Source organism: Myxine glutinosa, chromosome 9 (genome assembly GCF_964187855.1).
Source record: "Myxine glutinosa chromosome 9, kmMyxGlut1.1, whole genome shotgun sequence".
NCBI classification, from domain to species: domain Eukaryota; kingdom Metazoa; phylum Chordata; class Myxini; order Myxiniformes; family Myxinidae; genus Myxine; species Myxine glutinosa.
The window spans coordinates 74,588,715-74,606,808 of NC_136269.1; the positions used below are offsets into that span (position 1 = coordinate 74,588,715).

General features: G+C 46.3%; 1 protein-coding gene across 2 annotated transcripts in view; it reads right to left on the reverse strand.

The window, feature by feature from the left end:
* Window positions 1-18,094, reverse strand: part of LOC137435308 (glutathione S-transferase omega-1) — a 49,752-nt gene continuing 31,658 nt past the window's right edge. Inside the window, exon 5 of one of the 2 annotated variants that reach the window (XM_068128982.2) lies at window positions 1-357. In XM_068128982.2, the coding sequence (XP_067985083.1) occupies window positions 201-357 (157 nt within the window). In that variant the 3' untranslated portion in view covers window positions 1-200. Of the gene's footprint in view, window positions 358-2,136; window positions 2,323-18,094 lie in introns of those variants that run through there. The other variant, XM_068128983.2, reaches the window with a different exon arrangement.

Consider the following 18,094-nt stretch of genomic DNA (forward strand, 5'->3'; position numbering starts at 1 on the left):
TACCGTTGCTAGTATTTTTAATTGACAAAGACAACCACCATGCCCAAAACATACTACAACAACTTTTCTTTTTGCAAAGTATACATAGTCATAGGCACAACAACCATAGTCATAGGCACAGAAAAGCATAAAGGTTCATTAATCAAATATGTAAACCTCCTATAAAATGATCTGTATCGGCATTACAACGACTGTAGTTTTCACTGAAGCTTGTAATCACAGCATTCTGGATCACCAGACAAATACAGTTTGAAAAACTCCAGGTGCGTAGTGGTATCATTCATTGTGGCTTTGATGGCAGGCTGTGCCATCATTGCCGATTGCCATTTCTGAAGCCTTGGTAGGCCATCAAAAACCCTACACACACCAAGGAAGCACACACGTGAGGGGAATCAGCATACTAAAATACAGTAAGTCATTTGGTGTTTGTCTATCTGCATTTCTGCGGCCGAAGCATTCGGTTCATACTTATCCAATCTCAAACTTGCCAAAGGTACAAGACAAAGGTTGTGGCTACTTGGTCATTCCAAATTATCGTGGCATTTCTCCCAGGCCGCTTCCAAAAACAAAAGTACCGGTAACTAGAACAGCACTCGGAAGAGCGCACACCTCTGCCCGGTTGAACAGGTTATGTTTCGTATCCCACTGGTAGGCAGGATCAGGATCTGGTCGTGAACCAAAATCTAACCGGCATGTTCTTATCACCTACTCAACTCGTCCACCAAGTTTCATCCAAATCCATCCACAACTTTTTAAAACATCATACTGTGGCGGACACGAAAGCACTGACGTGGTGACATCACCCCGCACACCAAGTGGGGGTGGGCCACGCCCGGGAGAGAGGCGTGGCCTCACGATATACACGGGGCGCGCAGCCCTGAGCAGCTCAGTATTACAGTGAGCTCTTGAATAAAGACTCTTACAAATTACCGCGTTGTCCGCTTCCTCCTTGCTCACAAGCAACAGAATTGGGGGCTCGTCCAAATTACAATTTGCGGATTCGCAATTGGGTCTACGTCCGGGATCTATACAATTTTCTAAATTTTAGTCCGGGAAAGAATTCCCAAGAGTGGGAACTTTTCCAACGTTCCCAAAATTGTTTTGCTCTGCCGACAAAACAACAACAAAAAAAACAAAAAAAACAATAGCAATAATAGTAATACTGTTGCTTTTCTTTGTTGGAAATTTCTGGGGTGAAGGTTAACAGGTGTTACCAGTAGTCACCATGGCGTTTGTGGCACAGAACTTTGCGGTAACCCCTAGTGAGGCACAGTTCCGAGCATTACTAAAATCGGACCTCTTGAAATTGGCCAAACATTTTAACTTGGAGGTCCGAACTAATTTGAGGAAGGCAGAGTTGCAGACCACGGTGATACAGTCTATGGTGGGATTAGGAACATGGGACGAGTTAGCCTGGGAGTGGCTACCCGAAGAACCAGAAGACGTTGAGCTCCGGAAACTGGAGTTGCAATTACGGAGCCAGGAACGGATCAAAGAAGAAGAAAGGAAAGCAGAAAAGGAAAGAGCAGAAGAAGAAAGGAAAGCAGAAAAGGAAAGAGCAGAAGAAGAAAGGAAAGCAGAAAAGGAAAGAGCAGAAGAAGAAAGGAAAGCAGAAAAGGAAAGAGCAGAAGAAGAAAGGAGAGTGGAACGAGAACTCCAGGAAAGGTTAGAAAGGATGAAAACAGAGGAAAGGAAAGCAGAAGCAGAGGAGAGGAGAGGAGAGCTGCAAGGGAACTCCAAGCAGAGGAGAGAAAAGCGGAAAGGGAATTAAAGGAACGTGACATGGTGCTTCAGCAAGAAATTAAATTCAAGGAGCTGGAGTTAATGAGAGAACGGGGAGAGGTACCACCCTTGCTGACTGGGCCGACACCTAGCCAGAACACCTGGGATGTGGGCAGACATGTGAGGCTGGTTCCACCCTTCAGTGAAAAGGAAGTCGCTAAATTTTTTCCACACTTTGAGAAAGTGGCTCGACAGTTAAACTGGCCGGAGGAGGCCTGGACCATACTAGTGCAAAGTGTGCACGTGGGTAAAGCTCAAGATATTTATTCAGCGCTACCAATGGACCAATGTGCAGATTATGAGGTATTGAAGAAGCACATTCTCAAAGCCTATGAGTTGGTTCCTGAAGCTTACCGGCAAAAATTCAGGAATGCCGGGAAGAGGGAGAGTGAGACCCATGTGGAGTTTGCCAGAGTGAAAGAAAACATGTTTGATCGGTGGTGTGAGTCAAAAGGAGTCGGGAAAGACTTCGAAGCATTGCGTGACTTGATCCTGGTGGAGGAATTTCAACAGTGTGTCCACGAGGACATCAAAGTGTACCTGCAGGAAAAGAAAGTACCAAAGTTGTGGGACGCAGCCACCATGGCAGATGATTATGCCTTAACACACCGGATAGGGGTCCACAAACCTAACTCCTCACCTAGACTTCAGCAGGGGAGTTATGGAACACTCGGTGCGGAGAACGACAATACATGGCGGCGGCCTCGAGATGATTATGGGGACAACTCTGATACCCCAACTGTTCGAAATCAGGGGGCTACGGGCCCAAGACAAACTTATTTTCCGGGGGGCCCGAGGCAGACCACGAGTTTTTCCTCCGGGCCTACTTGCGCTTTTTGCAAGAAACCTGGACACTTGATGTCCAGTTGTTACCTCATGAAAAGGGAAAACCCAGAGCGGAGTCCGACTATTACAACTCCGAATGCGATGGCAAGCGTAAAAAATCGCCCACAGAAGAGTTACCAACCATTTATTTATGAGGGGTTTGTCTCACTCGAGGGAGACTTGACTAACCCAAGACCTGTTAGGGTATTGAGGGACACAGGAGCCCATCAATCCTTAATGCTTGAAGGCATTTTGCCATTGTCAAAGAGTACCGCAACTGGTGATAGTGTTCGGGTACAAGGGATTGGTGGCTGTGTTAGTGCCCCACTTCATGTCATCCATTTGGAATCCGATTTGGTGTCAGGACCGGTCACCGTCGGTTTACAAGCCACGCTTCCTGTAGAGGGAGTATCTGTGATTATCGGGAATGATTTGGCCGGGGGGCAAATTTATGGTAACCCGAGGGTGGGTAAAGAGCACCGCAGGGGAAATAACACCACCCCAGCTCGGGATGGCGACAAAAGTACCAAGTTATTTGTAGGGGGACTGAACTTCAACACAGAGGAAGAAGTTCTGACCTCTGTCTTCAACAGATATGGGCCGCTGGTGGAAGTGCGGGTGGTAAAAGACAGGGAAACGCAACGGTCAAGAGGGTTTGGCTTTGTCACGTTTGCAAGCACAAAAGACGCCAGGGAGGCAGAGAAGAATTGGAATGGTAAGGATTTGGAGGGTCGGACCATAACAGTAGGGAAGGCATTTCGTAGGCGTCGAGAGGTCTACAGAAGAGGACCACTTGGCGGTAGTTTTGGTGTTGGCAGCAGCCGATATTACTATGGAGGCTCCCAGAGTTACGGCATCTCCCGAAAGAATGATTGGCAGAGGACTGGCCGAGAAGGAGACCGCCAGTCAGGTGACTGCTGGGACAAGGGGTCCTACCGTAACTGTTAGGAGTCCGGAGAAGTTGAAGCACTCTATATACGGCGGAGCCGCCGAGCCTGGGCTCCTACACGGGCTAACCGTGAACGCCATGTTCTTAAAGGTGTCCATGTAATGAACTTTCCTCCCCGGACTAACCGTGAACCCCACATTCCTTAAGGCGTCCATGTAGTGAGTACTCAGCTGGGCCTCCATCCAAGAGAAACTAGAAGTTGTTGACGCTTGGTCCAGAGGGAATTACCTTTGGAATCTCTGGGGGGTTTTGGTGAAAGTTTGTTGCTTTATTTTTGAGATGCGATAATTGTGCCCGGGGGGAAGTGATGATTTGGGTGCGAGTTATCTGGTTTGTTTATCACAGTTGGCCTGCAAAGAAAGTTTTCGCTGGGTTCAAACTTTTTCTTGAAGGGGGGGAGTGTTACGAATTCCGGGTTTAAGGGGGTTACAATTCAGGTCATTTCTTATTAATGTATATTGTATTAAAGGTTGTGATTAAAGGGTCAGGAGCCCTTCTGGGAAAAACGAGACCGGAAACGGGATCGTGAAGAGGAGGAAGAGGAGAAGAAAAAGGGCGGCCATCTTAAGCTTCGAGAGTTCCGACGCGAGCAGAGGCGATCGTTACCTACTTTGGAACGGAGTTGGAAAAGCCTGTCTGGCGAGAGGAGTTACCTGCGCGGGGTGATTGATTGCCGGTTACGTGTGAAGGTGCCGTGTGATCCTGGAAGGAACCAAGCGCCCGGCGCTGTTCGAGAGATTGGAAGGAGACGGTTGAGAGTTGAGACTGCAGCTCGAGACCGAGCCGCCGAACGTGAAGGACAAGGGAACCGTGCCTCTGTGAACCGAAGTCCACGCGTCAGGAGAGCGCCGGATTACTGCGGAACCTGCGAAGTCGGGTATCCTCGCTGAGGTTGTCGAGTACCCTCACTCCCAGCCCCGGATTGGAATCGGAACTAGATTCCCCGATCGCTGGATCGACTCGACGTCACCTGGGAGGCGTGCAGGAATCGGACATTGCTTCCCCGATCGCTGGATCGACTCAACGTCACCTGGGAGGCGTGCAGAGACATTGGGGGCAAGGGCCGTGAGTGTTGCCAACACTGTTGTGGGTTAAGGTGGTGCCACCTATACTATAGATAAGGATTGTATGGAAGTGCTGTAAATGCATTGTGATTCCTGTGCGGGATTTGGGAATATATTGGGGTTTGTTCGTAACCCTTGGTGTGGACTCATGATTGATTGACTTATTTTCACCCAAGGACCATACATCTTTCTGCCGGGGCTCCCCTCGAGGTTGACCCCGTAACAGAACCGCGCTTTACTGGTGACCCTCGACGTTGGATCTGCAGTAGCGATCCTTCCAAACACGACGCCATTGCCATGGCCAACAACGCGATGTCGGTTAAACTTCCCGAATTTTGGGAGGCACAGGCCGAAGTTTGGTTCGTCCAAGCCGAAGCCCAGTTTCAGCTTCGGCGCCTCACCGACGACGACACGCGCTACTGCCACGTCGTCGCCTCCCTCGGGCCCGGCACGGCCGCTCGAGTTGTGTCCGTCCTTCGCCACCCACCAGACGGCCACAAGTACGAGGCACTCAAGCGGCTGCTCCTAGCCACTTTCGGCCTCACGGAGGACGCACGGGCCGACCGCCTCCTGGAACTCCCCGAGCTCGGCGACACGCGCGCCCGTCGGTCCGAATGGACCATATGCTGTCACTGTTGGGCGACGAAGCCCCTGGTTCTCTATTCCGGGCGCTTTTCCGTCGCCAACTTCCAGCACAGGTACGCCTCGCGTTGGCCGGGACCGTGCTAACGGAACCCCGAGCATTGGCCGCCGTGGCAGACAGGTACTTCGCGGCTTCGGACATGCGGGCGAGAGTCGGTGCGGCCCACCTCGTGGATCCCGAGGCTGATGCTGATCCACAGCATCAGCTTCCACAGCATACACAGCATGCTGATACGCACCTCGTGGCCGCCGCCACGCCCCGCCCACCGCCACGGCGAAAACCGCCACCGCGGGGAAAACCGCCGGCTCCACCGACCTGGCGGAGCCAGCCACGCTCCTCCAGCTCCACCACCTGGTGCCGGTTCCACGCCAGGTTCGGCCACGAGGCTCGACAGTGTCATCCGCCATGCTCGTTCGACAGGTCGGGAAACGCCCGGGCCGGCGCTCGATAGTGGCAATGAGCGCCGGCCGTTCGAACAGCCTGCTGTTCATCACGGACACCTTATCCGGGCGCCGTTACCTGTGCGACACAGGAGCGCAGGTGAGTGTCGTTCCTGCCGGTACGTCGGACAAGCACGCCGCGGGCGGGTGCCCCGCGCTGCTTGCCGCAAACGGGACGCCCATCCGTACGTACGGAAAACGCTGCCTCTCTCTGCGGTTCGGAGGGCAGGTTGGGGGGCGGTCGCGCAGGGGCTCGGGGTCCGGCTGCACCGAACCACGGCCTACCACCCCCAGGCTAACGGCCTGTGTGAGCGATTTCACCGCTCATTGAAGGCCGCGCTCCGGGCCACCCTCCGCGACGGCGGCTGGGTCGGCAGGCTCCCCTGGGTCCTGCTGGGCCTCCGGACGGCGCCCAAGGAGGACCTGCATGCATCCGCGGCGGAGTTGGTCTTCGGGCAACCGCTGCGGGTGCCGGGCGAGTTCCTCCCCGACTCCACGGCACCATGGTCCGCGGCACAGCAGCGCTCCGCTCTGCAGGAGACCGCCCAGAGGTTTGCCCCGGTGCCGACGGCACGCCACGGGCACCCACCGACGCACGTCGCCCCGGAGCTTCGCACGGCGGAGTACGTCTTCGTCCGCCACGATGCCCATCGGACACCACTGCGGCCCCCGTACGACGGGCCTTTCCGCGTGCTGGAGACCGGGGTGAAGCACTTCACCCTGGACATCGGCGGTACTCCTGACCGCATTTCTGTGGACCGCGTCAAGTCGGCCCACCTCGACGTGGACCATCCACCGCCGGTGGCCCGACCCCCGCGTCGGGGCCACCCCCCTGCGGGCGGACCCCCGGCACCGCCCAGCCCTGCCGCCACGCCGCCCCCCGGTCCTGCACCCATCCCAGGGGCAGCCGGAGGCATCCCAGATGGCATCCCTGCATCCCAGACGCCGCCAGTCGCCAGGGGGCGCTTCGGCCGGGTCATCCGTTTGCCCCGCAAACTGACCCTTCAGGTGCGCGGGGATTCTGGGGGGGCGCGTGTGGCGGACACGAAAGCACTGACGTGGTGACATCACCCCGCACACCAAGTGGGGGTGGGCCACGCCCGGGAGAGAGGCGTGGCCTCACGATATACACGGGGCGCGCAGCCCTGAGCAGCTCAGTATTACAGTGAGCTCTTGAATAAAGACTCTTACAAATTACCGCGTTGTCCACTTCCTCCTTGCTCACAAGCAGCGCGCGTAATACCGCGCTTTAATACAACATATCATTTTGGCGCAATCTCTCAATGAAGACGAATCACTTTAAAAATTCCCGTATCCGGATCCGGATCTTCACCAAAATCGAATATTGCTGTCCTTGTCACACAACCAACCTGTCAACCAATTTGGCCGAATCGATCCACAATTTTTAGATATCCTGTTGACAGACATAGTGACAGACAGCGGTGAAAACATAACCTCATCCACCTTAGGTAGCGGAGGTAACAAAGAAAGAGCAATCAGAGATTGCAGACCCTTGCCATGACTTGTTGTGTGTGGTGTATTTTGTGTTGCAAATAAATGAAAGACGACAACAACAACAACAACAACAACAACAACAACATGCATTTTAAGGCCATTTTCCCTGCTAGAGCGGGGGTTAGTGTTCTAAAGGGTCTCGGGTGTTCTAAAGGGTCTCGGGTGTTCTAAATAAATGAAAGGATGTACTAAAACTAAATGAAAGGTCGTTGATTGCAAATGAAAGGTCTACATAGGTTGAAATGGATATAAAGGGTCTTAAAATGTTTAAAAAGGGTCGAAGGGTCAAAGGGGTCCACAGGGTATTAAAATGTCTAAAAGGAGTGAAGGTCTAAAGGGTAGGAAGGAGTCCAAGTGGTCTTGGGTATTGGTGGTGCAAATGGCCTTGGGGTTCAAAAGGGTCTTGGGTGTTCTAAAGGGACTCGGGTGTTCTAAAGGGACTCGGGTGTTCTAAAGGGCCTCGGGTGTTCTAAAGGGCCTCGGGTGTTCTAAAGGGCCTCGGGTGTTCTAAAGGGCCTCGGGTGTTCTAAAGGGCCTCGGGTGTTCTAAAGGGCCTCGGGTGTTCTAAAGGGCCTCGGGTGTTCTAAAGGGCCTCGGGTGTTCCAAAGGGCCTCGGGTGTTCCAAAGGGCCTCGGGTGTTCCAAAGGGCCTCGGGTGTTCCAAAGGGCCTCGGGTGTTCCAAAGGGCCTCGGGTGTTCCAAAGGGCCTCGGGTGTTCCAAAGGGCCTCGGGTGTTCCAAAGGGCCTCGGGTGTTCCAAAGGGCCTCGGGTGTTCCAAAGGGCCTCGGGTGTTCCAAAGGGCCTCGGGTGTTCCAAAGGGCCTCGGGTGTTCCAAAGGGCCTCGGGTGTTCCAAAGGGCCTCGGGGTGTTCCAAAGGGCCTCGGGTGTTCCAAAGGGCCTCGGGTGTTCTAAAGGGCCTCGGGTGTTCTAAAGGGCCTCGGGTGTTCTAAAGGGCCTCGGGTGTTCGAAAGGGCCTCGGGTGTTCGAAAGGGCCTCGGGTGTTCGAAAGGGCCTCGGGTGTTCGAAAGGGCCTCGGGTGTTCGAAAGGGCCTCGGGTGTTCGAAAGGGCCTCGGGTGTTCGAAAGGGCCTCGCGTGTCCGAAAGGGCCTCGCGTGTCCGAAAGGGCCTCGCGTGTCCGAAAGGGCCTCGCGTGTTCTAAAGGGCCTCGGGTGTTCTAAAGGGCCTCGGGTGTTCTAAAGGGCCTCGGGTGTTCTAAAGGGCCTCGGGTGTTCTAAAGGGCCTCGGGTGTTCTAAAGGGCCTCGGGTGTTCTAAAGGGCCTCGGGTGTTCTAAAGGGCCTCGGGTGTTCTAAAGGGCCTCGGGTGTTCTAAAGGGCCTCGGGTGTTCTAAAGGGCCTCGGGTGTTCTAAAGGGTCTCGGGTGTTCTAAAGGGTCTCGGGTGTTCTAAAGGGTCTCGGGTGTTCTAAAGGGTCTCGGGTGTTCTAAAGGGTCTCGGGTGTTCTAAAGGGTCTCGGGTGTTCTAAAGGGTCTCGGGTGTTCTAAAGGGTCTCGGGTGTTCTAAAGGGTCTCGGGTGTTCTAAAGGGTCTCGGGTGTTCTAAAGGGTCTCGGGTGTTCTAAAGGGTCTCGGGTGTTCTAAAGGGTCTCGGGTGTTCTAAAGGGTCTCGGGTGTTCTAAAGGGTCTTGGGGGTTCTAAAGGTTAAAAAACAATCAGTCTGAGCACCACTGCACCAATGTTCATGATTCATTCACTCAACGGTAAAAAAAAATCCCATGGGAACAAATTGCCGCAAGAACAAAAAAAATTAAACGACAGAGGGAAAACAGAAACCATCCGTGCCATTAGTCTGCTAAAGAATTTATATTGTGGAGTATAGCATAGCTCTTAATGACCATGTAGTACTAATAACACTACAACAATAAAATGTAATGCATGTTCCATGATGAAATACTGCTATACTGTACTACAACAACACAGTTTGTTTGTTTCCACTTTGTAAGGACTGTGGGAGATTTCTGTGATTATTAGGGCCGGTGAGGTATGCAAATTATTAAAATGTACGTCAATATAAACTTTGTTCTAAAAGCATATAAGAATGTGGAGAAACGAGTTTTGACCCATTGCTAAGAGATAGAATGTGCTATACCGTGCAGTTTGGCAAAGCCTTGGAACCAAAGAGATAACCTTTGTCCCAAAAATGGAGAACACCAGGCTCGAGTGTTTACTTAAGCCAAAAGGTGGAGGCATTAGTCAGAGAGTGGAATTGTATAGGACAGAGAAGGTTGACATAAGCGGAGATAAATGACCTATGGTATGCCTTGAGTGACCGATAACGAAGAGCAGATGGGTCTTGGCGCCAGGAAGACGGGCTGCTGAGTTCTGTGTTGATCTCTGAATTTCAATCGTACTACATCAAAGGATCGAGGGTCTACTTAAGCACCAATGCTCTGAGAGAAGGGACGGAATCATCTGAAGACGCAGGACGAGAAGGGAGAAGATTTCAAGCAACGCGTTATATCTTAGTTCGATTTTGTGTAACAAGTTTCCCTCCTAATTCGGAATAAACCTTGGCTCGAAGAGACGTACCAAGTTCTTTTGTATCTGAGTTTCGTCTCAAATTATTGTTATCTTCAGGGTTCAGTAAAAAGTTCCCTGACAGTTGGTGACCCTACGGCGATATCAACTGTGACGTTCGACGAGGAGACCATTCTAGGTCCAAAGGTGAGCCTTTACAGAACGATATAAAATGACCTGCTCAAATATTGTTAAATATTTATTAGCTCGATTAAGTGTGGTCGGTAGGCAAAATCCACAAAGCATGTATAGATGCACAAAGCCCTGTATTAGTGTACTACAGATGTATACACATTTCATTAATGGTGCCATGAATTTTTTTGTGTTTTTTTTCGTTGTTTTTTTGAGTCCAAAGATCCACTAATAAGACCTTTTGACTTTAGTACAGGTGCTGTGCTCTTGTCTTTTTCATGTAGATCCACTGAGGTGTATACTGTATAATTATGTAAATAGAGGTCGACCTTCGGTGTACATACATTTTATACATATAAACTGCGATTTTTTTGTTACTATAAACGTTGCTGACGTCCTGCGAAATTGTTCGTTTTTGTGGCCGAGTCGTGATTACGTTGAGCTCTTATGGTTGAGGCCTCTATGGTATTCCTATGGTTGAGCTCCCTTTATTTCCATTTGGTCACGGCGGAGGAGCGGACGGAATGACGAATGCTGCGGCACCAGTTATAGAAGCGATTTTTTTCTCTTTAAAAAAATTTTTTTTAACGACTATTCGATATTTTAACGACTTTTTGTAAATATGTATACTAATTGGTCAGGAAGTGCGTGGCTTGATAGCCCCGCGGGCGGTTTTGATGTGCGTCTGTATTTTACACACGTTCGCGTGTGTGATTGGTCAGATGTGCACAGACCTATTGCAATTTGAGTGTGCCAATTCGAGTGTCGATGATCTGACAGAGAATGAGTGATGAAGTGCACCGTAGACTCATTTTCTGGACAGTCATGTGAGACTCGCACCCCCGCGCGGGGACTGGGGTGAAGATCATTCGATAGAGGGCAGTTTTGTAGATGACAAGATTCTGCTCGCATGGGACTGAGGTCAGAGTTAATTTACTCACTTTGAGAGGATGACAGGCTGAGTCAACCCATTGGGTGTTAATCCAACGGCATGACAGGGAAATGCGTGCAGACGTGCGGGCCAAACACGCGTGAATTTGCGCCCCACGGTTCGCTGGGCGCTCGCGTGTTTGTACCGTGTGTTTGTTTGGCGAGTAGGGAAATGCGTGCAGATGTGCGGGCCAAACACGCGTGAATTTGCGCTCGACGGTTCGTTGGGCGCTCGCGTGTTTGTACCGCGTGTTTGTTTGGCGAGTGAGCGAGCAGACGTTAACCAATTCGTGTAGCTTTGTAAAAACAACTTGATCGGTCACGTGACTTGGTACGTGGGTGCAATGCGCACCGTGTCTACACAGCGCGACATGACATGTACACTTCATGCACGCACTCAATGTATACGTACCTTACTGGTACACAGCAGGCATGGCAACGTGTAACATGTTCCATCGCTTCGCTGGTCGAAGCGTACGCGAGCACTATATATTTTAATTCACAATTAATGGCAAATGATTTCATTTTCTTCCTGTCGACAAATTACGAACGGGATCGGAAATGCTTTTTTTTTTTTTTTTTCTCAAATGTGCACTCTGTTTTTTTTTTTGTCCCTCTCTCACTCCTCCCCCCCCCCCCCCCCCGACCCCCTTCCTCCCCCATCACCGCGTCTCTACCCTCACCACATCCTGATCTCCGCGTACCCCCACCTTACCCCCGATGGGTGGTAGTGACCTATGACCTCGGCACGCCAGTTTGGCGTGTACTGTATTGTCGCGGCTGTATTGTATTGGGCGATAGTGCCGAGCAAACACAAAATTTTGGTCGTAAAAATCGTTAATGGAGTTTATGAAAAGGGTCTTCGTTGTGTCAACATTTTGACATGGTCCAAAATTTTTTGTTACGAAGGAAAACGGCGCAATTGTGTCGGGATGAATATCCGGAAGTATAGTACATTCATGCGTTATGACATCATCACGTTTTTTGTCATGCTGACGAGTAATTTTTTCCCTGTCAGTGGATCAAGGGGTCCTATTGAGAGGAGTGGTATGACCATGCATTGTGCCTCTTTGGGATCAGGATGCATGTGTTTTGAGAGGCTCCAGGTAGCAAATGCTTTCATCTTTCTCTCTTCTTCTTCTTCTCCAAATCTACCTGTATTACCTGTATTCCTGGCTCCCCGCCCCCCCCCCCCCCCCAGCTCTTTGTGTAATATGACATTTTGACCTGTAATCATCCCTATATCTGAATCACGATTAGGAAAATATACATATTTTTTTAGGGTTTTATTCCAGCGGCCATGTTGGATGACAGTTAAAATTTACCCGTTTGGGATAAAAATTGATAACAGGGAATCCCATTTTACGTGTATGTAGAATTTTTATAAGGCAGGGCCATTGAATGAAAATTCCATAATTTATTTTTCCCTTCTTTGTCACCAAGTCTCTCTGTCTGTCTCCGCTCATTGCTACATTAATTCATTTTACTTCAAGGTGATGTTTATATCATTAAGTTATCCTCACCTGTCACACAGGTGTTATCACACCTGTCCTTTGCCATCAGTATTATTAGAGATCATCTCTCCTGTTCTTTTTTTTCCTTCTCTCTCCTTCTTTGTTTGCCCCCTCTCTCCCTCTCAATTTTTCTGTCTCCCTTTATCTCTCTTCATTTCTCACTTGATCTCACTTGGGTTGAGGCTCATACAAGAGCTAATTAAATGAAGTGTTGACCCAATAATGTTTGGTATAATGTTTTCAATCCATGCTGTGAAAATTTATTTTTAATTCTGAATGCTTCGTTTGTTCCAATGAGTTTAAATAATATGTTGATGATCTATGAATCTCCTCCACCCCCGCCCCATCCTCCCCCCAGCCTCACTCCTCCCTTGCCCTAACCCTCCTCCTCCATTGTCCCATCCTCTTCCCCCCTAGCTTTCTCCTCCCTCGTTCCATCCTACCCCTCCTCCTACTCCTCCGCCCCACCCTTTTTCCTCCCCTCTTCCCTCGCCCTTCCTACCTCTCTCACCTGTCTTTTACCTGTCTCTCTTCCCCTTCCCCTCTTCCTTCCTCCCCCCTTCCCTCCCTCCCACCCCTTCCTCTCAAACCCTTATTGTAGCTTCTTACTATGTCCAATTCTCTTCTTTTTTTTTTTTCATTGTTGATTATACCACGTGGATGTGATGATACAGGAAATGTTTGTTTTTTCAAATGGATGAATATTGTATGACTATGATTATGATAATAATGATAATCGTTATGATAATGATTTTTAAAAATCATGACTGTTATGATTGACAGGAATGAGATCATTAAGTTTTCGGTGTAAAATGATTGCATGGGCTTAAAGGACAACTTTTGAGCCCTGTAGGATTAATTGTGCATTACAAGTAATAGAGTTAAATAAAGTGTCAAAATTTGAGCATGATTGGATTAAAATTGGCAAATATTATGAATTAATTGTCATTCATTGGTGGAACATTTCAGGAGTTTCACAAAATTTTAATTGTCAAGAAGTTTGGGTACCATTCAAATTGAGACATTTCTTTCTTTTTTTTCAAAGAGCCGTTTCATATCTGTCTGATCAATTTTGGCTGATTGTCTCACGAATGAAGGATGAGTTGCCTTTAGTGGTTGCAAAAGTCGAATTTTGTGGTGACCAGGCAAAATTGAAGAATATGTCAGATATGACCCTAGGATAGAACAGTGATTCGTCAATTGACATGAGGTATGGGTCAGAGGTGACGACCAATGATGATCATAGATCTCAGTCAACAGATAAAGCTATTCTGACAGAATGGGGAAAGGGCTTATGTATGGAGTTATCTAAAAATGATTAATTTGATTTATTGATGAATATTGATAAATTGATTGATCGATCAAAGTGCGGTCTCAAGAAAGAAGCTTTGATATATTTGTGAGATATTATCAATGTGAAGAAAACCTTGGAAACTGAGCAAGGTGGTGAGTCTATATATAGATATATATATATATGTGGTTACCATTGTGTGATTCCCCCTTCAACAGAACGGGATATCTGCTGATTCACCTATTTTGATACTGATCCATTTGGCTCATCTGCAATACCGATCTGTGAGATTGGGTTGTGGAAAAGCCACAGGTGGAGAGATCCTTCCTGGAAGTACGACTGCAGCATATAGCAACAAGCTAGGCAACAAGGCATCCAACGCTACTTTGATAAAAGGTGGAACAACCCCTAGTAGATTTTATTTACAGTACACATAGTGCAGGTGTATACAAGTGTATTCCAAAGTGCAGATCCTAGTAGTTTACTGGGTACATTGAGTAAATCCTGAGTGTTATTCACATACAGGCAGAATGGGGAATGGAGCCTGTAAGAATACACAAGGACAACCAGATATTCCACAAAAAGGTACTTGTACATATTATATGTATGACCATTATGGTGTAGAGGCTATTAGGGAGGTTGAGAATTGGTATTTGTGGACAAAGGGACATGCTAAGGAGTTTATAACCAGAGATCGCAGTGGCAACCCAGGGATCCAGAGATGCAGCCCAGCAATACAAGTGAACAGGTGGACAGACCAGGCAATGACAGAAACCGGTGTTTCAAGTGTGGAGAAATGGGACATTGGAAAAGAAGATGTCCGTATGTCAATGAAAGACAATTTCGCAAGGGCAAACCAAGATCAAGGGTACCAGTGCTTACCGGTTCCTCAGATAACGATTAGGCCTTCATTGCTGCAGATCCCAAATGACGACTGGCCTCAATAGATTAAATCACTAGACCAACATGAATAACTGTCGATGCTTCTTGTGTCTGAAAAGTTTTCGGAGCAAGAATGATTCATTTTTTCTTTTTTGCTTGTTAGCAAATTAATAATTAATTGATCAAATGCCGAAATTGGATATTTTTTGGAACAGAGAATTAAAAGATCCAGGATTACAGTTAATTCTGGAAGGCTCATATTTGCCAAATATAAATGTGGGTTTAGGGAGCATTTTGGGCAAATCAATTTTTGAATTTACAAAGTTTGGAACGATTGCTTTGCAAACATTTTTTGGAAACCAAGTGACAAGAGTCACATGATCATCAGGTGACTATTGTTTTGCATGATTGATAGGTCAGTGGTCGACTGATATGTAAATGGGTGTGTTGTCAAATTTGGATAAATTATTGTGGGAACCGAAAGGGTAATTTCAATGTGACATTATAGGGGTTTTCTAAGAATAAACTTTTTTGTCTATTTGTGTATTAGTGTTTCTAAAATTAAAGGACAAATTTTATGAAATTGAAATAAAATTATTGACACCCATTTTGGTCTGCAAATAATGGTTCCAATGCAAACAAATACACATAATGCATGGGTGTGTGTGTTTTTTTTTGTGTGTCAATCTTACAAGATTGTTGAAACCGACAATGTGCTTGTCTGGAAATAGATAGTTTCATGTGGATGGGATCGAATATCCAGAGAATCCATAAAATAAAATAGAAATATAATTTGATTATGAAAATTATCTCTTTTGTCAAGGGAGATGGAATATAAAGATTTGATGTGCTGAGTTATGAGCAGCCATTAATTAATAGTTAAGAATAATTGTGAGTAATTTTGGGATTCCATTTTTGATAGAATTTATATGAGAATAAAGCTATTTATGGATATGAGCTCCATAAAAAATGTGGGAGTACAAAATTAGCCAAATTTGGAAGAGGTCTTACACTGATTTACCAGAGTACTCTGCTCACGGATTTTTGATATATATATAAACTTGAATTTTACCAGCATATAAATTGTGCTGTATGCATGGATGTGTATTAGGCATAGATGATATTTAAAAAAAAATAGTAAAGAAAATCTGGCTGAATTGATCTATTGTGAGTTTCTAAAAACAGAATGCATTGTGAATCTTAAACCAAGGGGCAGACATGAACGCGCTGTTACGTTATTTAACCTCAGAACGCGATGTTACGTGTACCTGCAACATATTTGTTAATCTGGCACACCTATATTGGCATACTGGTGTCAGTAGTACTCACTAGTTGCATAGAAAAGATTAGAAATAGTTAAGGGGATGTAAAATACTTACTTGGATATTTTCTACAAAAGTAGGGGTTTCAATAAGTGGTAGTTGTACACATGGGATTCATCAAATTAAGTTTTGGAGTTTAAACAAAGTCACTGGTTAACAGATGGGAATGGATAGTACACAATTCTTAGATGCTGGGTAAATTAAGTACGATATTAATAAGACTTATAAGAGCTATTGTTCTTCCTTACAGCAGTTGGAAAATAATTAGATCCAACATAATGAATCTATAAATGAATGTGATAGGGATAATATCCTCAATTTGTATTAATTATTTGATTGTGGGTAAAGGAATTAATTTATCATAGTGGATTGTTAACAGCAGCCTGAAATGTCCTGAGGGTGTGCATCCATATAATCAGAAATCCCAGATTTGTTTTTAAAACAAAATTTTGGTAGAGGTCTTATGTGGACGAATACTTGTTTGGTAGATAAAAACGGTACTGCATGTTGGCAGCCACTTCTGTGGACATTTAGGCCAATCAAATTGGGAGAAAATTGTAATTCAATATCTAATTTACAGATGGCTATTTGTAAAGTGAAAAGGGAATTTATTGAGATGGAAAACATTTTTCAAAGGTTTATTAAAGTGTTGCAATATAACAATTGGTAAGGAAAACTATTGGATGGGGAAAATTCGATCTGTTTATAAAATGAATTTGTTGACCCCTTGAAGTTAATTCTTCGAATCATTGTTTCACTAGTATTTTGAGTTCAAATTGGAAATAGTTTGGTAGAGCTTTGGTTAAAACCTTTGGTTGCGGTATTTTGGAACAAATTGATGAACCATAGGAAGCTGATAAGAATATAAACAAATATGGACCCAAAATAGAAAGATTTTATGATGTTCCGAATATCGAGATTAAAAGATTGAATCAAGTAATGTTGTAAATGAGTACAGTAGAGTTAAGATAATGGCATAATGAAAATGTTATGAATTGTGTCAGTTTTACAAGATCAGTGAAATCATATCACCACAAGTTACACTGTTAAATGGGGGAAAAAAAGAAAAAAAGTAGGGAGGACTATGATAATGATACATTATGCATAGTTTGTTTGTTAAGCATAATTTTTTGGGAATTAGACATTTCTGTTTGTGATTTTAATCATATACATTCATTTATAAATGCATCTATTTTCTTCAAGTAGTGTTAAAATAACGGCATGAGTTTAATTTTCAAACTATATTGATTTGAAAGCAATTTTAAATGCTATTCTTAGTTTAGTAGTAAAAATATATACCTGATTTGAATATTATTTGTGTGACGCATGTAAATGAATATAACTTTTTGAATGTTTTAAGGAAAACAACAAATTGTTGAATGTGAAACCGTTATAAGAAATATATGATTAGTTAAAATATGGTGATTTTATGATAAGATGTACCCTATCTAATTCAGTGTGTGTGGAAAGCAGATTCAGATGTGGCTGAGTAAAAGGATAAGACCAGATCACATCTCAAAGGGAGTGCTAACGGAATTGGGAAGAAGTTCGAGAAAGAAAATTTGTGGCTAAAAATGAAGTTAATCTTGGCATACACCCTCATTCTTAAAGAATGATGAAGATATTCTCCTTTGTAAAATTGGAGACGGATGCTTACCTTCACCAAAGAAAATTTATGTGACCATTTGCCTGGATCACACTGCAACATATTGAAGAAAGGCATCACTTATTTTTGTTCAAATGCCTCAAACATTCATCGTCAGCAATTGCGGGACAGCGACATCTTGCCTACGATTTCTACTGGTTGCGGTGACGTGTGTCATTACTCCACCAACATCTGGAGAGCCAGTGAGGAGCTGTAAGTGGACGGCTGTGCTTTTCTTTCACAACAGCTGTGCACGATTCTGCTGGAGGCTCCTGGTATGAACCATGGACAACTTGAACACCATGGTCCTAACATCGTTGTGGATGCACCTGGCATCTCTGTTCCACATCTTGCTGGTCAACCAACATCACATCAACACTTGCTCCATGCTCATGCTGAGTGAGGAGGCAAGTCGACTACAACTGGACGAAGGCCTTGTTCAAATCAACTATGGCTCACAGCAAGAGTGGCAAGGATGCTACATGCAGAGCAGGGTCAGTTTGTGACTCTGCCCAGCTATCACAACAGCAGAAAATCCTACACGAAATAGTGTAGGTGCTATGAAGACATCAGAAGAAAATGTTTCATACTTGAATGTCAAACAAGTGATCGGCCTCTTCTCTTCTTTT